Here is a 27,623-nt window from a genome sequence, read left to right on the forward strand (position 1 = left end):
GAATGAGTCTTACTTAGTAACAAGTACTAACGAAATAACTAACCCCACACCCATCACCTAAGAGGCTGGGTAGGAAGACAGAATGTTTGAGGTCAACCTGGGCTACAAAGCAAGACACAGTACCATAACAAAAAGCAAAATACAATGAAACTTACCTTTACAGCAGCACGGCACATGTCTGCCACCATGCGACCTGCAACTCTTGTTTCAAATATATGCGAAACAGAAAAGTTAAAGACTTTCTGAAGGGCCACCTGTTGATACAGAAGATATGAAAACGCCCAATCAGTTTAATTCTTTAGAAGTTAACCATCTTGTAGAACTTTAAAGAAAATAATACGCAAACTATTCCAACAGTTACTAAGAAGTAAAATGTTAACCACTTATTACATTCAGGTCTAAACAGTCCCTGTGAATGCTTCTAACTTAAGCAAAACACTTGAGGGGGCTTACAAGACAGTTCTTCAGGTAAAGGTGATTGTCATCTTTACCTGAGTTTGATTCCCAGAACCCACACTGTAGAAAGAGAGAACAGATTGCCAAATGTGGTCCTCTGACCTCCACATGCACAGTAGCACACACACCCACATACAGAGAAGGGAGGGACAAGAGAGGTAAGGAAGGAAAAAGGTTAAAAGACAAACAAAAATTATTTGAAGAGCAAGAGCAGATGGAACCCAAATGTAATTTAATCAACTTGATAGTTAACACAATAGAACATAAAATTTTGTGGGCATCTATTTCTCAAAATAGTTCTGACAAGTATCAACTATAAATCATTGTATCTACTTTAAAGAACAGAAACATTCCAAGTGTGGAGTCTATTTCATAATCCAGCAAGTGGGTAACTGAGACAAGAGGATCATTGTATATTGAGATCAGCCTGGGATACACAGCAAGTTCCTGGCCAGCCTGGAGTGCAGAACTAAGACCTTACCCAAAAATATAACAAAACAAACAAAAATCCAAAATGACTTGAGCAATCTATTTAATTTTACAATGATATAAAAAATCTTAACCTTCATAAAGGAATAGGTTAACAAATAAATACAAAATGTTAGAAACAAGTCTTGTCTGTTAAGAGATGTTTTATGTTCACTTCTTTATTAAATATTTTCTTAAAGATTTATTTATTTATTTATTTATTTATTAATTAATTAATTATGTATGCAGTGTTCTGTCTGCATATACATCTGCAGGTCAGAAGAGGGCACCAGATCTCATTATGGATGGTTGTGAGCCACCATGTGGGTGCTGGGAATTGAATTCAGGATCTCTGGAAGAACAGCCAATGCTCTTAACCTGTGAGCCATCTCTCTAGCCCCCACTTCTTTATAGTCTTTTTGTTTGCTTTGTGTGTGTTTTGTTTTCTTGTTTGTTTGCTGTTTTGTTTTTGTTTGAAGCAGGGTCTAATGTGGCCACACTGGCTTGCAGATGACCCTGAATTCTTGTATTTCCTACGTCCTTCTCTCAAGTGCTAGGACTAAAGCTAAGTATACCAGCTCATGCCTTTAATACCAGCTTGGGAGTTGGGGGCAGAGATAGGCAGGTCTGTTGAGTTCTACAGAAGCCTGGTCTACAGATCCAGGAGAGCCAGAACTACATAGTGAGACTCTGTATCAAAATACAAAACAAATGCTAGGAAGACAGGTGTGTATTACTATACTTAACCTAAACTCATACATTCCTAGTAACTATTACACAGAGGTGTAGTATAGCTTAGCTTTTAATCAGGATGATCATGTTAAACGTTGATTAATCTCAAATGAAGGAAGGGAGGAAAGAAATAAAAACAGAAAGTCATTTTAAAAATCATATACCCAGAGGTATGAGCTACCATCAGGCGAATGGGTGTTTATGCCTTAGGACATCAATTTTAATCTATCATAAGATTATTTATTATACTGAGGATTTAATTCCTATTATGTGGTAGTGTAATTTTCAAAACTTCTCCCAATAATTAGTTTAAATTACAAATTCTAAAAATGTAGTCAATGTCAGGCAGGTTGACGCTCCTTTAACCACGCACTTGAGTGAGGTGGAAAGATGGCAGGTTCAAGTCCAATCTGGGTTACAGCAAATTATCACCACTGCTCCTAAAGGAAACTGTCCCCACAGTCCTTATCAAGAGAGCAATTTATAACCCTCTTGCAGTATTTTTCTCTTTATAGACACTTGTGGAGACCCACAGAGGTTTCCTAGTGAGGGTCAAGCTCAGAGTCCAAGAATCTGAGCTTGCTTTACTTTATGCAGGGCTGCATAAAGAGATGATTTGATCATGGGTATGGTTAGCAAGTGTTTGGAAGGGTCTACACTTGGCTGCAGTGTGCTTTGATCTTGTAAGAGGGAGGTCTTTCGCCCCACCCCTTGGCATTGTTATAAAAAGCCCTTTTGAATAAACAGAAAAGGATGTTGGGTATTGATCCAGGCCCTCCTGCAGCTATCCTGTGTTTCTGTCTTTCTTCTCTTCAACTAGGTTTCCCTTTCTATCTAATATTTTATCCCTCTCTCATAAGAACCCTCTAAAAGGTGGGAGCTGGCCTCCAACAGATACTTATTTACTACATACTGTAATTCATTAACTTTGATTCCAAAGTCAACAATAACTCACGCCTGTTCAAGGTTACCTAATGCAACTACTATTCAGCTAGCACAACTCTATGACTAGAAACATTAGAACTCATTCATTATACTTTAGTTTGAAAGTACAGTGTCATCAAAGCAAAGCTTAAAAATGCAAAATAGGTATCACTACATCACTTTAAAGAACATTTGTGGCTGCACATGATCTGTGGGAGAGTACATGGCAATTAATAGAATTTTTTTTTACCCCTTCACACACACACACACACACACACACACACACACACACACACACACACACACACAATGATTTCTGCAAGCAACTATATCTGCAGACACTTTGCAATGGGGCCCAAAATGTTTTTTTAAACCTTCACTTGAGTATAAAGGATAAACTGGCAATGTGCAGACACTTAAAAGCAACTGACACTCAATGCAAAAATATCAATTAAACAAAAAGAATGGAGTTACTTTTTGTAGTAATTCTCTCTTACCATAAATATTTCTTTAGAACATTGTGTGAGGATTGTACTAAACGTAGAAGACAAACCTAATTCAACCAAACTCTCCAAGTGAGTCATTTTCTCAGTTTCTGTCTCTTCTCTTGTTTGCTCCAATGTGCTACTTTCTATTAGTCCAAAGCATCTAAAATATACAAATAAAACATATTTTAGAAACCAAAAACTTGGGACAGTCAGGTAAAACTTTATTGTTATTACTACTCAAGACATCTACTCAATTTCTTCATGACTCATAAATAGATTGTCTTTTTTTACTTTAAATTACTAGCTTCAGCTTTGGGTAAAATCTAAATAAAACATTACAGCACAGAAAGAAACTGCTTTCTAGGAAAGCCCTATACACATCCCACTCCCTTTTAAATCTATTGGAGAAAAGACAGGACTAAGTTATCAGCATACCTGTCCATAAATTGTAAGACGAAATCCTCGAACTCAGCTGTGGCTGAACAAAGTTCTTTTTCAATCTATAACATTGCAATGCAGAAAAAAAATTACATTACAAATATGTTTAACTTTTCCCCTCTGAACTAATGAAATTCAATTATAGCCTAATAAAAAATTCCTGTGCAAGTTTTGTGTTAGATACTATGATAAACATCATAACTACATATAAGTCAAAGCCAATTCACTACTTTATTTGAATCAAAGCAACCAACTTTGTTATCAATCCCAATTTTCAAAGTGCTTAACTGTAAAAAAACAGTGTTGTACTACTTCACATCCAAATGATACAAGTAACAACATGCTTATAAAAAAAAGACACTTGACAACCTCAGGACACTGTTATCACAATGGAGGCTGGGGTAGGCTGGTTCTACTGGTGTCTAGTAGAGCAGGACAAGTACACTATTAAACATTCCACACTGGAAGTACAACCTTCCATAACAAAGAATTACTTGTTTCAAAGGTGTCATTGTTGAGAAACTATGTAAATCTTAGACTTATCAGTCTCCAGCTTAGCTTCTGCCTATGAGCCATATAAAGTGACTCCTTGAGGTAATGACATACAGGATTTATCTGTACCTAGAGAGACCCTGACAATGGAGAGGTATCTTTGCTAGGATCTTTCAGTAGGAACTTGGAGAACTGGGCTTCTTCAACCTCCCAGATTTAATTGGCATGTTATTTTTGTATGGTTAAGGCTCTAACTTTAGTTTCAGTGGCATTCAATTTCTTTTTAAATTGTGTGTACACATGTGGAGGTCAGAGGACAACTTTAGAGTCACTTCTCAATTTTATATGAGTTCTAGGGGTCTAATTCAGGTCACTAGGCTTGCTCAACAAGTGCCTTTTCCAGCTGAGGTATCTCACTGGTCCAAGTACTCAGTTCTCGTCTATAATTTCTAAGATTATTGGGCATTTCTGATTTGTAGTGAGAGATCTAAATGGCTTTCTTTTTAGTGAAACTTCAGTTACTCTATGCTTCTTAACAGTTTATTAAGAATCATAGCAATAAAGAAAACTTCTGTATTAAATGCTACCGGTCCTGGGGAAGGTTATTTTAAGCAGTAATTGATGGAAAAACAAGACAGCACCACCTATGCTGAACAAAACTTGTAAAAATGACAACCAAAAGAAATATACCATCAAGTGCCAGCTATTAGGAGAAATAGCCTTGCTTACTATACTTCCTAGGGTGGGTGCTACAGTTATCTTACCACCAAAGATGGCATGGCTCCTAGTCATACCGCTCCAGTCACAGAATAGCAATTGTTTAAAAAAAAAAAACAAAAATCAAATTTATTTATTTATTTGTGATGGGGACTGACCCTAGTTCCTCAGTGTGCCACTTTTTATATATGATTTTTATTCAATTTTTGAGACAGGGTCTTGATATGTAATATAGGTTCTCAGCTTTCTGAGCACTGGGATTGCTGGTGTGCACCACTGAACCCAGCTTCCCTGTCCTTTTAGAAATGGTACTTTCTAGAATCTATCCCAAACTGTTTTTGAAGAATCAAAGATTACTATGCATATATGGTAATAACATGTTTCAGTTAAGCCTTTTATAACCAGAAAGCATCCTTACTTCTGTGAGGTCGTTTCTTTCTTGCAGTACAGATGAACAATCTACTAAAGGCACCAGAGTAGAAAATGTTCCTATAAATTGGAATGTGATCTATAGGAAGAGAAAAAGAATTTTCAACATTAATTAGTAATTCTATTTCAGCACAAGTTATGCTAAAAGTTAAATATAAATACTCAAATTATGTTAAGGGAGACACCACACTGACCTCTCGAGATATTTTTCACTTAGAATTAAGTGAAGAAAGGAAGGAGGCAAAACTAACTCATAATGCAGCCAAGGATGAACTCAAATTCATGGTGGGCTTCCTAGCTCAGCCTCTCAGATGCTGTGACTACAGAAGTAAGCCACTACACCTGACTCTTAAAACTAAACATTTTAAGATTCCTAACAATTAACTAGCTGTTACTTTAATAACAAAGTTAGAGTAAAATTTACTCCCATGTACATTGAGAACTATATACATAGTTCTCCAATCTTTTGTCACTGAGAAGTTACTTTGTCTTCCACCTGAAAATGTAACATTACAGGGAAATACTAAAATGTCAGAGATCAGTAAAGAAGAAAGATAACAAAGTAGTAAATCAGAAGAAAATGTAAAGAAGTAGTTGATGGAATTCTACATCAGGTAACTTTTCTGTTGTTACTCACAGGAGAAGGGTTTTTTATTACTCTGAGACACAGTCTCACTATGTAACCAAGGCTAGTCTCAAACTTGACTCAGTATCCCAAGTGCTTAGACTGTGAGTGTCTATCACCATACCCAGTTTCTGTATTCTGTAACTTTACATCATACTCTCTTGGTTATCTACTTAGATAAAGAAAAGGGCAAGAGATGCCATCCTGCAACTTTTAGTATATCTAAGAAAAAACTACAAATACATAATGAGTTTTAAAACATCATTAAACATATGTAGGCTAAGAAAAATTACTCACAAAGGAAGGCATTACATAAACCAGTTGCGTACAAATTTCAACTTAAGCATTTATATATGTAACATTGTGTGTAAAATAAGATTTTACATTGAGCTACATTATCATTTAAAGATATCTACTAAAAAGAAAATATGTCCATTTAAGCAATAACTGCAACAAAACACTATCACCAATATGCTCACCATGCATTTACTAAAGTCATTTGGATCCACCCCAGGCAATGCTCTCATCAACAGAGGTAGCATGTGTGTTGGACCTTCGGGAAACCATTTGCCACCTGATACCAAACTTCGGGCTACTCCAATTACACAACTTAAAGTAGCTGTGAGCTGGTGAGGTTCTGTCAATGTCTCTAAAGCAGGGTATGTTCTACAGTTTAAAAGAAAATACAGTTTAGATGTTAAATATACTATGTTCATAGACTGCATTTTGACTTACAGTATTATAGATATGTATTATAGATACAGTATTATAGATAGCAGATATTATAGATACAGTATTATAGATAGCAGAATGTTTAGAGACTTTCTACTAACATGAACTGATCAGTCCACAGCCCTCTTTTCTTGTCTCCAAATAGACGGCAGTGAAAAAGAGCATAAACTGAGAACTAAGAATAACGAAGTACACATATTATACTCATTCCTGTTAACAACAACAAAAAAACAATCTCTTAGTCTTTTTCTTTTTTTCAAAGAGGGTCTTATGTATCCCAGGTTGGGCTCCAACTTACTAGGTAGCTGAGGATGACCTTGAGTTTCTGAGCCTCTCATCACCTTGTTCCAAAGTGCTGGAATTACAAGCTTGTGCCACCATGTCAGGTTTTATATGCAGTGCTAAGGACTCAACTCACGGCTTTGTGTGTGCGAACAAAGAACTCTACCAACCAAGCCACATCTCCCCACTTTATTCTTCTGAGACAGGGTCTCACTGAAACGGAAACTCACTAACTGGCTACACTGGCCAGACAGCAAGTTCCAAGGATCTTCTTGTCCTCACTGTTCCAGAGCTAGGGTTACAGGTACCTAGGTTTTTAAGTGAATACCTAGGATCTTCACCCAGAACTTCAATTATTTCCTTCTGAAAATCTATTTTGTAGGGGAGAAATATACAAGCATCTTATTATCTATTTATACAGAAAAGGTAAATAAACAATAGTGCCATTAATTTTTTTTAGATTTAATTATTTTTATTTCTGTGTACAGGTGCTTTGCTCACAGGTATGTTTGTTCAGCATGTGCATGCCTGGTGCCCATGGAGGCCAGAAAAGAGCACTAAATCCCCCTGGAATTGGAGTCACAATGGTTGTAAGCTGTCATGTGAGTGCTGGAAATAGCAGCAAATGAGCATCTGTCTAATCTGAGAGTACTGTCCCTTTAAGTAGAGAATGTGAGAAAAAAAAATAAAAAAATAAAAAGGCAGTTTGTGCTGCACACCTGTATTCCCAACTCTTGGGAATTCCAAGATTTGGGGTAAGCCTGGGCTATAAAATGAGACCCTGTCAGACAATGGAAAACATGGCTAGGTTGTAGCTTAATGGTAGAATGCTTGCCTAGGACACATTTGTCCACACCCCAGGTTCAATCCTCAGCATAGAAAACAAACCCCCAAATTAATGCCTTACTGTAAAAGAAGCAGGAACAATACTTAACTCTTATTTTGAGAATATAAAACCCTAAAATTTTTTTTATATCTCTATTTGTTTATTTATTTTTTGACAGAGAGACTCAAAAGTCCTGGACTCAAGCCATCCATGTTTCTTAGCCTCCTGAGTAGCTGGAGTAGTATGCACCAATATGCCCAGCTTACTTTCTAATTTTTACATTTATTGTTTGTGTGGTCTGTCTATATATGCGTGTCCTCAAAAGACAAATTACAGAAGTCAGTTCTGTCCATCCACGATGTGGATTCCAGGAACTAAATTTAAGTCATCTAGCTTTGTGGCAAGGGCCTTTACATACCAAGTTATACCACCAGCCCCTTACATTTAAAAAGAATTCTGAGGCTGGAGAGATGGCTCAGTGGTTAAGAGAGCTTGTTATCTTTGCTATCTTTGCAGAAGACCAGAATTCAGTTTCCAAACACCCACGCCAGGCAACACACTATACCACTTGTAACTCCAACTCCAGAGAATCCAGCACCTTCTTCTACCTCTTTAGGCATCAGCAAGTGCATGCTCACGGACATAGACATGCCATATACATATAAGTAAAAATGTATTATCTAGAAAAATTACGGGGTTTTTTCCTTTGTTTTGAGATAGGGTTTCATACTACATAGCCTTGGCTTACCTAGAACCTACTATGTTAACCAGCAGAATGTTATTTTAGAAAGTAGTTTCAACATAAAAAAGAAATGAATGTAATATAACTGACACTGAAGACATATAAGGCTGTGATACATTAAAGTAATAAAAACAATGAAATTTTCTTCATTGAGACTATTCTATTCTCAATATTTATTGACATGTTTGATACAAACAAAAAAGTCATAATTTATGAGTAAAAGCCTGGGTAAATGAAATAGACAAATGATCCAAAACATGCTGGCAGTTTCATTTTAATTTTTTCTTGTCAATAAGCCTTTAAGTTACCAATTCAATCAAATAAAAAAAAAATCTTGCTTCTCCTCTAAGAACAGGTAGGTATAAATATCAAAAACACAAAACATATGCCTCAGGCAAAAAAGAAGTCATAGGAAGAAACAGGTAGTCTATACCTGCGGCATCTACCAAGCACAAAACTGAACTCACCTTTCAAGCACAGGAGGTATTACTAACTCAGGTCTCATGAGTGCAAGGTTCTGCAGAGCCTGGGCTGCTTCTAGACTACCAGTTTTGCTAAACATAGCCAAAAGGACAGGCTGAATAATGCACTGTACAAAGTCTGTAACATCTTGATCAGTAAGCTTATGGCTCTCAGGCACAGGAGTTAACCAGGAGGGCTTCTTATATCTTTCCCGATGTAATCTCCTAACAACGCTGTTTGGCAACCGCTGAAGGAGTTTCATTAACTTGTTCTGGAGACACAGAAACAATAGGTTCTAGGAAGGTTCAACTTTCCTACACAGAATTTAAGATTCCTCTCACTCAAGAAAAAAGAATACTCTGAACACAAATAACTATATGTTCTAACTACACAGAAAAACATACTATACCAACTATCAAACAGTGACCTCTAAATTCAAGGATTTATATGGTTGTGTAGCACAGCCTAGCTCTGTGATCTTCCTATTGCAGTCTCATGGATGCTAAGATTATAGTCATGCACTGCCTTGCCTTAAATTCAGGTTCTTTAATTCAGGCATAGTGGCACACACTAATCTCAGCATTCAGGAGGCAGAGACACAGGGATCTCTGATAATTTGAGGTCAACCTGGTCTACATAGTGAGTTCTGAGAGCCAGGGCTACAGAGTGAGACACTGTCTTAAAAGAGGAGAGAAGGAAGGAGAGAAAAGTACCTTGCTACCAACTAACATTTTTAAAAAGTCACTTTAGGGCTGGAGAGATGGCTCAGGGGTTAAGAGCACTGACTCTTCTTCCAGAGACCCAAGTTCAATTCCCAGCACCCACATGGCAGCTCACACCTGTCTTTAACTCCAGTTTCAGGGGACCCTGACAACCATGGCAAAAACACAAATGCACATTAAAATAAAATAAAATATATATTTAAAAAAATAAAAGTCACGTTAATTAGGCAATTAAAAGATAAAACAAAGCTAAAATAGCTCACAAAATAAAACTGAAACAATGTGCCTGTGCTTTGTAGCATTACTTATTATCATTTTCTTGCCAATATTTAGCATTTTGTCACTAATAACCATGTAGCATCATGTTAGTTTATTTCTATATGTCTTTCGCACACATTGATTCGAGCCTAACCACTTACACATAGCTAACGCTTATATGAAATACAGGAAATATTAGAATTCTAAGATAAGCAATAGTTTTAAATATAACTATATTTTTAAATCTTCAAATACTACAATACAAACTGAGCATACTTACCAGCCAACGCCCATTATTTGAAGGATGATAAAAAGATGTGATGCTATTAAACAAACCAGCTAAATGTTTTTGTACTAATTTACTTGGTCCACCCTGTCCAGACCAAAAAACAGAGAGAAAGAGAGAAAGAGAGAAAGAGAGAGAGAGAGAGAGAGAGAGAGAGAGAGAGAGAGAGAGAGAGAGAGAGAGGAGCAATGTTAGTGCCTAGTATATGGATGGATCACTAAGTCAAACCTTAAATACAAAGCTCTAATGTGGGTCCCCTTCATCCTAACAAACAATTATATCTCTAAACAAGTCAAAAACAACTCCTCAATGAACTTCGAATTAGTTTAAACATAAGAAAAACTTACTTAAATCTAATTATAGAACTGAAAAAGTGCCACCTTGCAACTTACAGGAACAGTAGATTTTACTGTTCTTAAGTAAAAAACAAGGATACTATATATAATTTGACACAAAGACTATCATCTTGATAGAATATTAATAATAATCCTTTATTATATCAAGATGATAGTAATAGGGGATGGTGAAATGGCTTATTGAGTAAATAAAGATGACAGCCTCAGGCCTGAAAACGTTTGACCCAGGACCCACATGATAGAAAGAAAGACCAGATTCCCCATGCTGTTCTCTGATCTTCACATGAATACTGTAGCTCCCATGTACAAGTATACAATTTAAAAAGAAAAAAAGAATGGCAGCATAAAGCATACAAAGCATTCTTCAAAATGAATCATTGGGTAAATTTCTCATTGTATGAAACAAAGAGATTTACACAACACATACATTTTATGAGGCACATTTTTAATTCAAAAGAAAAATATTTTTATTAATCTCTTATAAAAACAAACACAAAACAGCCAAAGGGGGGGGGGACAGAAGAAAAAATAGCATTCATCTAAAATGAATTACACTCTCCAGTTTGTCTCATAATGATCTTTTAACAACAGCATAGGAAACAAACCATCAAATTATATTCAGGAAGGGTATACTGGCTCATATTTACAATCCCAGGCAGGGGCAAGAAAATCACTACAAGTTCAAGGCCTACCTGATCCACATAGTAAGTTCTACGTTAGTCAATACTATGTAGCTAGACCCTGTCTTAACCTTACCCTCAAGTTTCAAAAAACAAAACAACAACAAAAAAAAAACCTGTTATTTAGGAACATGCTTTCCAACTCAAATGAAGCCAATGTCTATGTTTCTCAATATAGAAACCAGAAGAGGCCAACTACTCAAGAAACCAAAATGATTCAACAGCAACACCATATCACAGGTTTCAAACTTCTGATAGAATAATTACTATAACTGTTTTTTTTTTTTTTATTAAACTTTCACATTACAAAAGGAAATTGCTAGTGAGAAGTGTATCAGGAAAACAAGAACAAAATTAACTCAAGGTTGACATTACCCAATTCAGTGAAACCTCCATAATAAAATTCAATTTTTTTTCTCCTTTGAATACTCAGAAAAAAACCAAAGTTCTCTCTATGTAACAATGGGAGAGTTTCAGTATTTCACTGTAAATTTGTATGAATACTCTCTCTTTTCCACAGAAACACTATCAAATATAGAATAACAATTCAAGGAGCAATAGAAATAGTAAAATAAATCCTGTAATTTTAATATAAAGATGCTTTAAAAGTGTATTTATATTTGAAAGATGATGCTGAAATCCATTTGGAAATTTAAAGTGATGGGTCATAACCACATTACAGATCTGAGAATTCTGAATAACTATATCATATCAAGAAATAGTTGAATCTTGTCATGTACAAGGCCCTGGGTTCAATCCCCAGCAAAAGTAGAGGGGAGGGGAAAGGAGGGGGTAGGAGAAGAAAGAAATGGGAAGGGGAAAGGGAGAGGAGGAGGGAAGGGGAAAGGGGGGAAGAGAGAAGGGGTAGGAAAGAAAGAGGAGAGAAGAAAGAAAATTTGACAATCAAGCGATCAACCAAGTTATTAACATGGGTTTGAAACAGAAGGTTCAAGAAAGTACAGGTAAAATTTATAAAACATATAGTTTACTACAAACCATCATTGCAGTGATCCATATTACAGCATGTCCTATATCATAAGCATTTGTTAAAAATCTTGGGACTAACACTTGACTGCTTCCCACTGGGAGGTTCAGGCTTCTCAGAATTCTTGTAAATATCTTTTAAAGCAAAACAAAAAAATACATGAATAAAAAGTTTATAAGTATCAAAATAAGTCCTTAAATAGCTAGGTGAATGTTAGGTATTAGTCTTAAATACACTCTTTTTTCATGGGACTCTAAGCAAAATTATGGTGTCTAATAATTTCCTTTATTCATTAGAAAGTAGATATAACAGATTTATTATATGATGTTCTGAGGTCACAGTTAAACATAAAAGAAAAAAATGAAGATACTGCAGTTAAACATGAAGCCTTTTACCTTCTGCATACATACATATTACTTTCCCATGCTCCCATTCTATGCCAAAGATGCTTGACAGCAGCAGCCCTAATGAAAAGTGTCTGACAGGCCACTTTCACTCTTCAAACCTTGAAGTCTCGAAGTCCTCCTTAAGACTCTGTATGTTAGGCAGCATGTAATAACTGTATTTTAACATAACTAAGTTTATATTTTAAAGCTATCATTACTGATAGGGGCCCAAATGAGAGGAGGTGGGCCTGCTTCTGTCCCCCAGTTTTTAAAAGCTAACTACAGTGGAGAAGAACACAAGCAAAGGCAGCCAGGACTTTTCTGCTGAATCCTAGTCCTGCTCTAACATCAACTCCCACCTCCTGCAAGGCTTTGAAAAAAATTCTACTGCAGCTGGAATAATACACCTCTAGTGATATTCTAGCTTTAATTACTAAGTGTAGGGGAGTGGTTAACACTGCAGAATGCAATCTAATTTAGCACGGAAAATTCTTTGGAAGGAATGAATTCATGATATTCCTAATAATTTTAATATTCACAGTATTCCTAATAATTACTTATAAATTATTCATTCTGAAAGTTATAATTCATGTCCTCCACTGTAAGACAGATATATTACCTGACATTAAGGTTAAAAAATAAAAATTGGGGGCTGGAGGGATGGCTCAGCAGTTAAGAACACTGGCTATTCTTCCAGAGTTCCTCAGTTCAATTCCCAGCACCCACATGGTGGCTCACAACCAAATATAACTGTAGTCCCATGGGATCTGATGCCCTTTTCTGGTGTGCAAATGTATATACAGACAAAACACCCGTATACATAAAGTACATAAATAAATAAACCTTTAAAAGAAATTTCCCTTTACACATAATGTTAGTAACAGGACTATGATACACATATTCAAATGTTCTAATTACCTTTGGTACATATGGATCCCAATCTATGTACCCTATATTATCTGTAGCCAATCGAGCAAAGAGATTTACTAATTGCTGAAAGTAAACAAAAACAAGATAATGTTAAGTTGATGTATTTGTTATTTTTAAACGTCAGTTATAATCCCCATTCTTTTATGTTTATTTGCTTATTTTCTTGAGATGGTTCTTACTATATACCAAAACGGTCTTGAACTTATGATACTCCTGCCTCAGCCTCCTAAGTGCTGGGATTACAGGTATATGCAGCCATGCCCAGCTCATTTGTTCTTCTCAGCAATCATTAGAACATGTATATAGTTTGACTTAGATTTTTTAAAACTTCCAAATTTAAGATCTGACTCATGCCACCCACATAAAATCAACTGCAACAAAAATACTCCTCAAAAGGAAAAATCACAAAAGCATTATGCACAATGAAAGTTGAAAGGAAAATTTATACATATATCTTCATCAAAGTCCAACAGTACCTATAATAAGTACTAATGAAAGCAAACAGCAGCCATGCACTTTATAATGCATGCTTGTCTACTTCTATTAAAAAATAGTAAGATGAAAAAAAATTAACTGGGACGAGGGAGATGGCTCCATGGTTTAGGAGCACCACAACCCTCTTGAAGAGGACTCAATTTGGGTTCTAACACCCACATCTGGTGGCTCAAAAATACCTGTACAGAAAAGCCCCACTGCTGTTCTACCTATGACAAGGACTATGTTTACTCTCCAAGTTCAAGTGGCACCAGTTCAGTCACCAGCTTGGGTATTCCTCCATTCCTTTCCTGCCCCCTGATGTTTCTGAGCACGCCATGATGTTCCTATAGATTGAGCCAGAGCTTCTGGGCACATGCAGCCACCAGGAAGTGCCCCAAGGTGGGAGTGTTGTGGAGGTCACCATTTCTGAGAGTCAGGCTCTGCTTTGTGGTGCTGAAGGAGCCAGGTCTCATCCCCAGTCTGGTGCTGAACCACAAGGACACAGTCTCTGATGGCTGGACAGAGGTGGCAGAGGTAGAAATAGGCACCTGGAACCTGCACCCCACCACCTATACACTCAGCTCTCCATTAAGACTATTCTAGCACTACAAAACCAAAACAAAATACTCAGAGCTCCAGTTTTAGGGGATGAGATGCCTCTAGCCTCCTCAGACATCTGTATTCACATGCATATACCCACATAGACAGATACACACACACACACACACACACACACACACACACACACACACACACAACCTTTAAAAAAGAAAGAAAAGGAATTAACAACATTATTAGAAGAAATTCTAAGAAACAGAAGTTATTTACTAAATGATCTATTTATGTCCGAATTTAAAACTACAGAAGGGGATAAATGGAAGACTTACCCCCTCCCACTGTGGGAGATTCTGCACTGAAACCCAAAGGCCAATTAATTCATCAAACCAAAGTCTGAAGAAGAAAAACATTGTTATGAACAGCAAATGACTATAGAAAGTGGTTCAAAGCCAGGTATTCTTTGTACTTCTAAATCTACTCTTCTTACTGATAACTATACAACTTAGAAAAAAAGATACTAAAAGTCTCAAACTTAATGGAACAAAGGAATGGTTTTTGTCTGAGTATTCCCCTCCCCTGTTTATTTGTGCTGTAAAATGTAATCTCATCTAGTAAATGTCCTGAATTGTTAATTATTGTACACTCTTACTGAACAACTGCCACAATTTTCTCCATTATGTCGTTTGCTTTTCTCCTTTTCTAACACTTTTCCATTACCACTGTTGTATTTTTTTTTCCTCTTCTGATTTCTTTTTTTTTTTTGTTTTTCGAGACAGGGTTTCTCTGTGTAGCTTTGTGCCTTTCCTGGAACTCGCTTTGTAGACCAGGCTAGCCTCGAACTCAGAGATCCGCCTGCCTCTGCCTCCCGAGTGCTAGGATTAAAGGCGTGCGCCACCACCGCCCAGCTCTCTTCTGATTTCTTAAAAACCATCATTTTCATTGGGCTTTTCATATAAGCATTACTTTCTTTACAATCACATGCACAACTGTTTTAGCCTTCATACTTGGAATATAATAAATAGGATAAATGCACTGCACTTTTTTTTTTTTTAGCTCCTTGCTAATTCTTGGTATTGCTGTATTCTAGAATATGTCAAATATGCACACTTACTTAAAACCTTTATGATGCATTTCTGGAGGAAGGGAGGTAGGAAGAAATATTTCAAAATAAGTGATGGCCTTTTGCATTGTTACATCAAAAGGACACATTAAAGGCCGCCATTCCTCTAACATTTCTGCTGTTGCATCTGCTGGAAAATATCTGGGGAAAAAAAAAGTTTCCATGTATCTGACCATTGGATTAAAACACTCATATATGATTGATAGAAAGGGGAGAAAGGGCTTAGAGAATTAGCACCACTTGCCACGCACACATGAGTTCCTGTTTGTTCCCATCAGCAAAAGAGAAGAATCTTGTGGGAGAAGAGAATATACTTCATAAGATACCACACTAGAAATGTCAAGGTATCCCACAATAAGTACACAAGTTTATAAAGACAGAATAAATACTCCACCACACTTAGGAGAAAGTAATTCTTTTCATCTAGCGGACTCTCAGAAAGATGCTTTGAGGTTGAAAAACACTGCTTCTTAAGCTGCCTATGGAATTCAACATGGAAAACATGATTGTGGTTTTGGTTTCTTTGTGTTAAGTAACAGCAACTGAAAAATTCTTAGTAAAAATCAAGTCTATGTAGGGATAAATAATCAGTAACAATAAGATAGAAGTACTAGCCCAGGAATCTCTGGGACATTTTAGATGAGTCTCTGGGTACCATGCATCCTCATGGGCCCAAAGGTCCTCCTCATACCAGAGGGGAGTAGGAAGTCATGGTTCTACAGACTCTGATACTCTGCAATTCTGTAAAAATGTCAGGAGCATCCTTGCGATTTAAAGACTTAAAATCCTAAGACTCTCTCTAACACACACACACACAAAATGAAGGTACATGATTTAAAGAGGCCACATGTAAATTGTTAAATGCATCTGAAAAGGTATAATAAAGAAATGGGGGAGGGTAGGGGTGAGGGTGAGGAGGAGGTACGTACTTAAAATACTAGCACTAAGAGATGGAGGTAGTATGGCCAGGAGTTCAAAGTCAACATGGCAACTTAAAACACTATTTCTACTTCTCAATCAACCAATCAATATGAGGTATAAAGTACTATATCTGAGAAATTTGTATTCTTTCCAAAGAAGTCAACTTATACGTTTGACCCATATAACCTATCATATTTTCATAAACCTTTGTTAACTTAAAAAGCATACTTTATTATTTTATACGAAAAATAACATTACATTTCTAATAACACTTCTATTGAGTTCACCAAGCAATTTGTACCAGGTACTAATATAGGGCAAATTGCAATTTAAAACAAAACCATCATCAATGAACTATGTTCTACCTTCAAGGACCTTATATATCAAATTTCTTTTCCTAATTTTTCAGTCAGTTCTTAGCAAAGTAATACTAATTAAAAACTTAAAGGTCTATGGCTCAGCAGGTACTTGCCATGCAAACCTGACCACCTGAGTTTAATCCCTGGAACGCAGGTAAGATGGAAGGACAAAAACATATTTCATAACATCGTCCTCTGGCCTCTACACATGTGCCAAGGTGCATATCACACACACACACACACACACACTTAATAAATTAACTTTTTAAAAAGGAAGTAAAAATTCAACCAGGAGCTAGGAACACTGTGTTGTGCTCAATGACTAGCACTACAAGATCAGAAACTATTTATACCTTTAACTTCCTCTTCAAAGTACACTAAAGATGGGGGAAGGCCCACAGGTAAACAAGAGGCTTTATAAATTGAGAGCTACTTACGGTCGGCAGCTTTTCACGAGTGTTTTGAGAACATTTTCTACAGAACTGGAGGAAAAAAAGCCATTTAATAAATTACATTGGGGTATTTAAAGAACACAGCTAATTCTATATCCCATATTTCAAAGATACATACATTCAGATATTACATGTTTACATGTAATAACTAAACCTTCTCTTTGCTATAGACAGAAATACAAGGATAATCTACCCAGACTTCTTAATCTGCTTTTTCCTCTGCCCTAATATTGCTCATTTTTTTTTACGATAAATAAATGGAAGAAAACATACTGGAAAAAGGATAAATCCCTTTCAGTCTTTACAAAGTGGGTAACAATGGCCATATTTAACACACACAAAGTAAGCCCAATGGCTGAAAATTCTAAATAGTAATTTTCACTATAGTGCTTTTACATCAAAATATAAACTAGAATATAATGAAATAACGGTGTGCTTCTACCAGCAACTGGTATAAGTCTTGTCAATCAACTTAAAAGAGTTCTTTAACCTTCCAATGCATTTTACTGATAGTAACAATTATTAAAAACAACAACCATCTGTTTGAACAGGCACTCATAAAATTAGGTGAGCAAAATGAACAACTCACATGAATTTCAATGAAAAGGCCATGGATACTGGTTTAAATACATGACCAAAATGGAATGTTTAAGATATCAACTAGACCACAGTTAAAACTGGTCAAATGCAAACAAAACAAAGGGATATCATGAACTGAAATTTAAAACAAATCTGTGACTAGTTACAGTATGATAAATACAGATAGAAACAGAAACATGTCCAAAATTCAAGGGCAGGATAGGGGGTTACTAAGGTTTCAGACATTTTATTATTAACCCTTCTGAAATTCAAGTCCAGAGGTCTGACCAATTTCTCTGAAAGCTTAATTACTAAACTACAAGGAAATGCCAAGGAACAGAATAAAACAAGCTCAGCATAAGCACTCAATACATTGTGTAACTTCAACCTAGAAGGAAAACTGCAATCTCGTTATTAACTAGTTGCTGTAAGCATCACCTTTCACTTTCAAACTGCTACGGGGAGGGAAGACTCAGTAAGTAACTCACAGGGTAACTTTTACACTAGGAAACAGAAAACATCAAGAAGCATTGTTCTGATCCCCAGAGAACAGCTCTTTTCTCTCTCACACAAAAAGCCAGACAATTAGGAAATAGTTTACTGGGCATCTAAGTTTACCTAGTGAAAAAAGAGGGAGTGAAGATAAACTTTTCTCTAATTACTCCAGGATACCCAATGTGCTTCTATTCTAATAAGGCTGTTCAAATTTGCAGGGATAATTAAACTTCTTTCTGTTTGCTTAAAAAACTCAATAAATGCTTTTTATCAGGGGAACAAACAGATGTCTAGGATCTTCTTTCAGTTCAGATTGAAGAACCAGTCAGTAACAAGTTATAGAATCAGGATGTAGGTTTAGAAAGCAGTCTAGTTAATTTAAGCTCAGACTTTAAAGGTATCTTTTAAGGAAAAGATACATGACTCTGCCACTTCCTAATGTCTGTGCTCACATTAACTTTCCACTGATTTTACTAGTTTAGTAACAACTGATTTCAGATTTAAATGTTACAGAAAACCTGCTACTTCTCCTAAGTAACTTCCTACACCAAGAAAGAAACTATCCTAACATCAGAAACTATTCCAAAAAGCAAGCCATTAAAGACTGCACAGCTAAGTGTTGCCTTCATTCTAGAAACAAGCACAGGAAGTGAATGATAACACCTACTTCTGTAGTAACTTCTTACAGAGTCAAGGGTTGTAGATTGTGATTTCATTCACATAAAGTCAATTCCAACCCCTTCTTCCACATAAGGCCTGCACCATGGAATTTATGCTCTTTATTCAGAAAGGGTACAATCTCTCTAACCTGTGATATCTGTATAGTGACCTTTTGTGATTCTTGTAATCTCTCAAGATGAAGGGAACAATGTTTCTGTTTAAAAATAAAATAAAAGGTTAAGGCTAGATGCTACTAGACCACATCTTACTAATTTTTTTTTTTTTTAAAGAGGGATTGACTAATCACTACATACTTTCCCATTGTGGGAAATTTATAATACTAAACTGATAAGTCAAACTGCTAATTTTTTTAAAAGGGATCTTCTACAGAGTGACTAAAAGCTTTGGATGGGGTTTCTCACACCCCATTTTCTCTTAGAAATGGTATTGTTCACTTAAAAAAAATAAGGCCATGGAGTACAGTGCTTCAGTTTGAACCTAAAAGTCAGACAAATCTGAATCTGAATTTGAATTCTAATTCTACTGTTCCTAGGAATGTAATATTACAGCTTAGTATTTTTAATTGTAACAAATAATACCTACCCTCTCATAAAGCTAGTACAAAAATTAGCTGAGATAATATATTGAAAGTTGTTATGTAGTCAAGAATTATTAGGCACCACAGAAAATATCAACAATTTTAAATTCATATTTTGCAAAAATCATTACACTTTTAATTTCATAGAAATAAAAACTTGTTCTCATTTTGCATTGACAGCAGTTCTGCCTAGCAGCCATGAATTTATGATTCAGGACATCACACGCAAATGAGAAATTTCTTTTTAATGATACAAAAAGTGAATTCTTAAACTCTTGTTCCTGTTTCAGCTCCATTTGAATTTTCTTCTCCACACCCCAATTTCCTCATGATGGCACTAATATACTCTGATTGTACCAGGATTGTACAGTACAAGGAAGGTCAACACTTCAGCTTTCAGTTACTAAGACTTGAACTTCAAAATCGTGAAGGTTTTTTATAGCCTAGCTCTCAGTTTTATGTAGCTATCAAGATAAGATTAGCATTTTTTTATTTTATTTTTTTAAAGAATTATTTTATGTTTATGGGTGTTTTGCCTTTATATCACTGCATGCCTGGTGCCCATGGATGTCAAAAGATGGTATAGGATCCTCTGGGGCTAGAGTTACACACAGATGGTTGTAAGTCGCTATGTTGGTACTGGGAATCAAACCCATGTCCTCTGAAAGAAGAGGCAGTGCTCTTAATCACTGAGCCATCTCTCCAGCCCCAAGATTAACTCTTAAGCCCCCAAAACACATAGTATACGATATATTAAAAAATAAGAATAAACCCAGAAGTATTCATAGCCTCAACTGAACTAAAATTTCATGTCAAGATAATTCTGATTGCTTTTTTCACACATGAATTGGGAAATAATAACAATGGCACACTCCATCTTTACCTGCTTTAAACTCTTAATTAAATAGTATTTTTTTCCCTAACCAAGTACCAATTTCTTCATGTAGAAGTCAGTTAATTTTACCTTCTTTTTCTCAATCTAAGCTATCTAAGCTAACTCACCCTTAGTCAGTCAAACATTTTCTATCACCAATCTTTCAAAATCTAATACTGTTCAGTTATTAGTCATTTCTTCATAGTCATTCAGATTATTTCATCAGTTATAAAGTACATCATTATCATAGAGGCAATGTCAGCACTAATTTTTCATTAAAATTAAAGTATTCCTCTAAAATAAAATGTTACTGATATATTTCCTTCTCAGGTAAAATTAATTAGTATAATTACTTCAAAATTTGAACAATTTAAACTTTTTTTTTTCGAGGCAGGGTTTCTCTGTATAACAGTCCTAGCCGTCCTAGAACTTGCTTTGTAGTCCAAGCTGGCCTCAAACTCAAAGAGATCCACCTGCCTTTGCCTCCCAAGTGCTGGGATTAAAGGTATACACCACTACTGCCAGCAATTTGAACTATTTTTAAATATGAGGGGAAGGGTACCCATGGAGACCTGAAGAGGGCATCAGATCCCCTAGACCTTAAGTTATGAGCAGTTATAAGCTGCCTGACATGGGTGCTAGAAACCTAACTTGGGTCCTCTGGAAAAACAGCACATTCTCTTAACTGCTGAGCCATCTCTCCAGCCTGTGAATATTTTTAATTGCTCTAAAAAGACTGGTTATATTTGTTTTTTGAAAAATCCCGCTAGCAAAAACACAATCCTTGGTAGAAATACTATCAAGAACTTTAACAAAATTAACTACTTATTCTCTAATTCTTGAATAAAGGTAGAATAGTTTAAAAGTAAATACAACGTTCTTTAAATAGTTTTAGAAATCACTACAAATACCACATTAATAATCAGTGTTTATTTATGAAATAACTGGTGAAAATGACTTAAGTGAGAGGTCAATGGGGAAATTACTTTTATCATTTCATTATCTATCAAATTTTGGATCCAGATCATTCATGAGTAATAAGACACTCTAGAGTCTAGAATGTGTTATTTTTATGTAGTGAATGAGGAAAGGGAAGAATAAAAGATTTAAGTAATCTTAACCATCAGAGTAGTAATTTAAATGGCCCTCTGTAAACCAAGTGTGGTGCAATCCCAGCCCTGGGGAAGCAGAGGTAGTAGGACTGTGAGTTTGAGACCAGCCTGGGCTATAAAGCAAGATCTGTCTCAAAAACAAAGACATCAAAAGCAAATAACTCTTTGATGAATCAATACAGAAAGCCAGGCTGGGGTATATCTCAGTGGTATAACACTTACTTAGTAAGTACAAAGGCCTGGGCTCCATCACTAACAACCACAAATGGGAGTGGGACAGTGATACAAAGATAATCAAAAACAAGTACCAGGCCAGGTGTGGTGGCAGGACTGCTGGGAGCTGGAGTCCTGCCTGAACTACACAGCAAGATCCTACCCATACCGCCCTAAAAAAGGAAATAACAAACTTTTCCTAGAGGTGTGTTACTATGAAAAATAGAGTATACTGCTGCATGGTAGCCTTAAAATAATTTATAAAGGAAAAATACTTAAAACTTATTTTTCAAAAGACATCAAGTTGGAAGGCAACATGGGAAGAAAGTTGGGAGTCAGAAAGGAGGAGGGTGAATTTGATTAACAATACTTTGTGTATAGGGTCCAGTGTGATGGTGCAAGCCTTTAATTCCAGTACTCAGGAGGCAGAGGAAGGTGGACCTGTGTGAGTTAGAGGCCAACCTGGTCTACACAGAGAGTCCAAGCCAGCCAAGCCTATATAATAAGTAAGACCCTGTAAAAAAAAAAAAAAAAAAAAAAAATCAGGGGCTGGATAGATAGTCAGCAGTTAAGAGCACTGGCTGTGCTTCCAGAGGACCTACGTTCAATTCCCAGCACCCACATGGCAGCTCACCCCAGCTCCAGAGTTTCTGACAACCTCATCCAGACATACATGCCGGCTAAACACCAGTGAACATAAAATTATACATTTTTTAAAAATTGTGTACCTATATAAAATTATCAATGAGTAAAAAATACAATATAAAAAATAACACATAATTTTAAATACAATTTTAAATAATTAAGTTAACTAGGCCCAAACTAGTTATTTTTAAGATTAAACCCTGAACCTTGAGCATATGAGACAAGTGTTCTACCTTATGCCCACTCCTTCCCAAAACTATTCTTGATGAAAGGAGGTTCACAACCTTGTTTAACTCCAGTCCCAGGGAATCTGATACACCCTTCTGGCCTCCACCAGTACTGCATGCATGCATGCAAGTATTGACCAGATACACGCAGGCAAAACACTGGTACACAAAAAACAATAAAATAAGAAATAATTAAACACACACACACACACACAATTTAGGGCCGGCAAGATGGCTCAGCAAGTAAAGTGCATGCTTGCAGCATGAATCTTAAAAGGCCTTATTAATAAAATCAAACCCACAGCCAGGTATTGGGTTAAAGCTGGAAGATCAGAGAAGCAGAACAAGCCACAGCTTCCTCACCTCGCCAATTCCTCAGCTGATCCTGTTTCCTCAGACTGGAAGCCTCTGAGACCTCATCCAAATGGATCTCAGCCGAATTGCTGCTCAAAAGCCTAAAAGCTTAACCAGCTCTAGTTCCTGGTTCTCACGCCTTATATACCTTTCTGCTTTCTACCATCACTTCCTGGGATTAAAGGTGTGAGTCACCATGCCTGGCTGTTTCCAGTGTGGCTTTGAACACACAGAGATCCAGATGGATCTCTGTCTCCCAAGTGATAGGATTAAAGGCATGTGTGCCACCATTTTCTGGCCTCTATGTCTATCTAGTGGCTGTTCTGTCCTCTGACCCCAGATATAAGTTTATTAGGATGCACAATATATTGGGGGACACAATATATCACCACACATGCTTCCAAGGCTGATAACTGTAATGGAAAGAACTGACTCTTACAAGTTGTCCTCTAACTATCACATGTATATAAAGGGGTGTGTGTGTGTGTGTGTGTGTGTGTGTGTGTGTATGTGTGTGTGTGTGTATGGAGGGTGATAAACAAATGTATACACACAGTAACTTAAATGTAAACTGTCTCTGCCCACTTGTAAAAGCTCACAAATGCATAATTCTCACATTTTATTAGCAAAAATAACCTATATCACACTCTGTACATAGAGCATCATTTCATGAAATAAAACCATAACCAAAAAGATCTATGTTTCTGAAGTAAACAGTATACAAGTTCTTATGTTACTAGTGTCAAACTTACAAACACTTACCTCCATTACAATTTTGTATTTTCTCCTAAATTAAAAACTCTACCAGCACAGGCCAGGTGGTACATTCCTTTAGTCCCAGTACCCGAGAGGCAGAGGCAAGCAGATCTCTGAGTTCAAAGCCAGCGTGGTCTACATAATGAGTTCCACAACAGACAGGGCAACATAGAGATCCTGTCTTTAAACAAACAAAAAAAAAAAATTAAAACAACAACCAAAAACCTCTACCAATTACCAACAATCTCAGTACTTGGAACTCTGAGATGGAAGGGAAGGAAGGAGGAGAGAGAGGAGAAAATGTTGATTATCTTTTGCTTTTAAAACAATATGAAGCACATGGCACTCTAAGCTGTGGCTTTCATAAGGACAAACACACAAGGCACACAGAGTTTAAGAGCTGAAAGACAGTCAGTTAACAAATGAAGCATTTCTGATTATAAAAAAGTCACCTAAAAATAGTATGTGCACAGGCTGTCAAATGACAAAGCTCTTTTAAATATGTCAAAATACATGCAAGATAGAAACACTGGAAATAATCAATTAAAGAAAGCAAGTCAATAAAATGACTCCTTCTAAGTTAAAGGGTGTTAAGAAATAAAACACTTGTAAAAGGTAATCACTCTATTTCTTGACTATGAAAGCTTAAAGCACAGCTTGCTGCTTTACTGTGCCAAAACAATGACTGTCAAAACTGTTCCCTCTTAGAAATTCAGCAGATATAGAAGTGCTGGGAAGAGTGAAGAGGTCCAAGGACCACTATAAGCACTGCTATGTGACTTGCTGGTTTCTCTAGCATTTCTGCTCAAGAGTCAAGAACAATAGTCTTCAACTCAAGGTAAGCTTGGGAGGAAGCTCAAGAACTAAAGAACTAAGTATTGCAAAACTGAATTTAAAATTTTTAATTTTTATACTATTCCTTTGTTTTGGAGACAGCTGCCTCCCCAGTGCTGGGATAAAAGCTATGTCCCATTCACCCAGCTTTTCAAAACTGAATTTCCTAAGGAGAAGCAAAGTAATAAATCAATGACACACTTTACAATGTATTCCCTGAGTACAAGTACACAACCCTATGTGTCAATCACTCTGGGTCAGTGGCTCAATTAGTTCACCTTTCTAAGAGTATCAATTTTAGTCTGAGGCATACATGGAGAAAAACTGCTACTTGTAAAAGGCACTACCTAATAAACCTAGTACAGATAGAAATATGTAAAAATTAAAAAAAAAAAAACACCAAAAAATGTAAACTTCACAAAATACCTCTCACACTTTATCTCAGAGCCCTGGGAACATGCAGTGAAACGAAGACCTGATATAGGGAAAAGGCTCATGGCCTGGAAAAAAATCAAAAACAGGAAAAAAGAAGGTATGATTCTCAAAGCAAAAAAACTGCTAGGTATGGTGCCATATGCCTTCAATTCTGGGGAGGCTGAGGCAGGTGGAATGCTGTGAGCCAGTGAACCACATACAGATAACATAGGGTGGGCTGGATGATACAGTTCAGTGTGTGTGTTGGGGAGGGGTGAAGACCCAGTGTTTCACACATGATAAGCATGTGCTCCACCAGAATAATCCCATCTCACAGGAAATTTTTAATGATTTTTAAAAAGATTTATTTTTATTATTTTTAAATGTGTATGTGTGGGTGTAGGGAGGGATTTGAGTAAGTGCAGGTGCCTAATGAATGGCAGAGACATTCATTCTCCCTGGAGATGGTGTTACAGGTCACTGTGAGTGGCCCAACATGGATACTGGGGACCACGAAACCAAACTTGAATTCTCTGCAAAGAACAGCATGTATTCTTCATCCCTGAGCCATCTCTCCAGCACACCATAGAGCACTAAGAACCTAAACAATCTTTAGTGGTCAAAAGCCAGGTATATTAAATACCCAACAATTTGTGAATTACTCCACAATAACAACAACAACAACAAAAATGTAATGGTGGCACACTCCTATAATCCCAGCACTTGAGGAAAAAAGAAATATGGCTAAAGCAACTGATTTCTTTTTCAATCTGAATATACAGTGGAACATATGAAAGTCTTATAAATAACAATGTTCTGTTGTTGTTTTTAAAGACAGGTTTTTGCTTGTGTCCTCGGATGACTTTCAACGTGCTATGCAACCTAAGATGGCCTCAAAGTCATGGCAACAATCCTGCCTCAATCTTTTGAGTGCTGGAATTAGATGCATGAATGATCATACTCAGTTTATTTTAACAGTTTTATAATCAAATCATTAATCTGGCAATTGGTAGAGGCATGGAATCAAGCCAGGCAGAGGTTGTAGCTCAGTTGGTAAGAGCACATGAATAGCAGGCCAAGGCCCAAGGTTCAGTCTCTAGCAACTCTCTCACACACTCTGGTACACAAGCTTCATGTTACTGGCACTCTTATACAACATGGCAAGGAACAAAACACATCAACACAGAAATTATACGGAGACCAGCACTAGAAAAATGGGGGCAAATGATCTAGAGCTCAAGGCTAGTAGTAGTCTTGGTTCCAGAGTGAATCTGAGATCTTATCTTGAAAAGACAACACTAGACAAGACATGGATGACTTTTTCTTTTTCTTTTTTTTTTTGCTATTGTTGAGACAGGATTTCACTATGTAGTCCCGACTGCCTGGAACTCACAGAGATCTGCCTGCCATACCCAGCTAGGCATTATTGCTTTGAGCACTGAGTGCCAAACTTCAATTTTACTGATAATCTCCCTAGAAGCCTACTGAACATTCTCTATAGCTTTATATATTCCTTTTCCCTAGTCACCCTTTGCTTCTAGGTAGTGTCTGCTGTGGTATTCTTTATCTAAGCCCCAATATTTATTTAATGTCAAGGTTCCTTTCTTTACATTTCTTTGTTTAGTTTTATTTTATTTTTGTTTTTTGAGATAAGAGTCTCACTATGTAGCTCAACTTTCCTGGAACTTACTTTATAGACCAGACTGGCCTGTAACTCAGCTCCACCTGCCTCTGCCTTCCAAGTGCTGGGATTAAAGATGTGTGCCACCATTTTATGAGTGTTTTGCCTGTGTTCATGTAAGTACATGTGTATTCAGTGTTCTAAGAGGCCAGAATAACCTGTCAGATCCCCTGGAGCCAGTTATAAGAGACAGTGAGCTGCCTGAGATAGTGGGTGGTGAGAATCAAACTCAGGTCTTCTATAAGAGCAGCCAATGATCTCAACTACTGTGCTATCTTTCCAGTCCTTATATTTCTTACATAAAATATTTGATCTTTCTTTTAAAATTCCAAACAAACTCATACTGAATAGATGCAAAATCTGATATCATATATTTTGTTGTAATAACATCTGCATATTCCAAACTCATTTTATAATTATTTCTCTTTTAAGGTTAAAGTGCTATTTATATCTTAATTATTTTTTAAAGTTATTATTGCAGATGTGTACATGATGTGGGAATAGGAGACAACTCTGTGGAGTCAGTTCACTCCTTTCACCTTTAGACAAGGTTCCAGAAATCAAACTCCAGTCACTGTGCTAGCATAGCTCACCAAGCACCTTTATTCACTGAGCCAGCTGCTCCAAAGTATGTTTCTATTTATTTTTGTCACTGAGTATAAAGAATGAATATGGTGCTTAGTGCTAGAGATTAAGACTGGGGCCTTACAAGTGCTAAGCACACATTTAACACTAAACTATAATTTCATCCTTAATATTACTGGTAAATATAATTTTAGTATAGTTAATTACAAAAACTAGCATACAACCAATTATAGTTTAGAGACACTGATATAAACCACTGTCTCAGGCATGCTAGGCATGTTCTCCACCACTGA

General features: G+C 36.5%; 1 protein-coding gene across 2 annotated transcripts in view; it reads right to left on the reverse strand.

Annotated features, from left to right (window-relative positions):
- Psme4 (proteasome activator subunit 4) overlaps window positions 1-27,623 on the reverse strand; it is a 128,573-nt gene that overhangs the window by 65,343 nt on the left and 35,607 nt on the right. Inside the window, exons 4-16 of one of the 2 annotated variants that reach the window (XM_059275124.1) lie at window positions 19,186-19,251; window positions 17,289-17,333; window positions 15,563-15,712; window positions 14,781-14,844; window positions 13,405-13,479; window positions 12,112-12,234; window positions 10,074-10,166; window positions 8,819-9,084; window positions 6,249-6,435; window positions 5,134-5,223; window positions 3,504-3,568; window positions 3,078-3,228; window positions 156-254 (exon numbers count right to left, since the gene is read on the reverse strand). In XM_059275124.1, the coding sequence (XP_059131107.1) occupies window positions 156-254; window positions 3,078-3,228; window positions 3,504-3,568; window positions 5,134-5,223; window positions 6,249-6,435; window positions 8,819-9,084; window positions 10,074-10,166; window positions 12,112-12,234; window positions 13,405-13,479; window positions 14,781-14,844; window positions 15,563-15,712; window positions 17,289-17,333; window positions 19,186-19,251 (1,474 nt within the window). The remainder of the gene's footprint in view (window positions 1-155; window positions 255-3,077; window positions 3,229-3,503; window positions 3,569-5,133; window positions 5,224-6,248; window positions 6,436-8,818; window positions 9,085-10,073; window positions 10,167-12,111; window positions 12,235-13,404; window positions 13,480-14,780; window positions 14,845-15,562; window positions 15,713-17,288; window positions 17,334-19,185; window positions 19,252-27,623) is intronic. The other variant, XM_059275126.1, reaches the window with a different exon arrangement.

The sequence above is a fragment of the Peromyscus eremicus genome, chromosome 10 (assembly GCF_949786415.1).
Source record: "Peromyscus eremicus chromosome 10, PerEre_H2_v1, whole genome shotgun sequence".
NCBI classification, from domain to species: Eukaryota; Metazoa; Chordata; class Mammalia; order Rodentia; family Cricetidae; genus Peromyscus; species Peromyscus eremicus.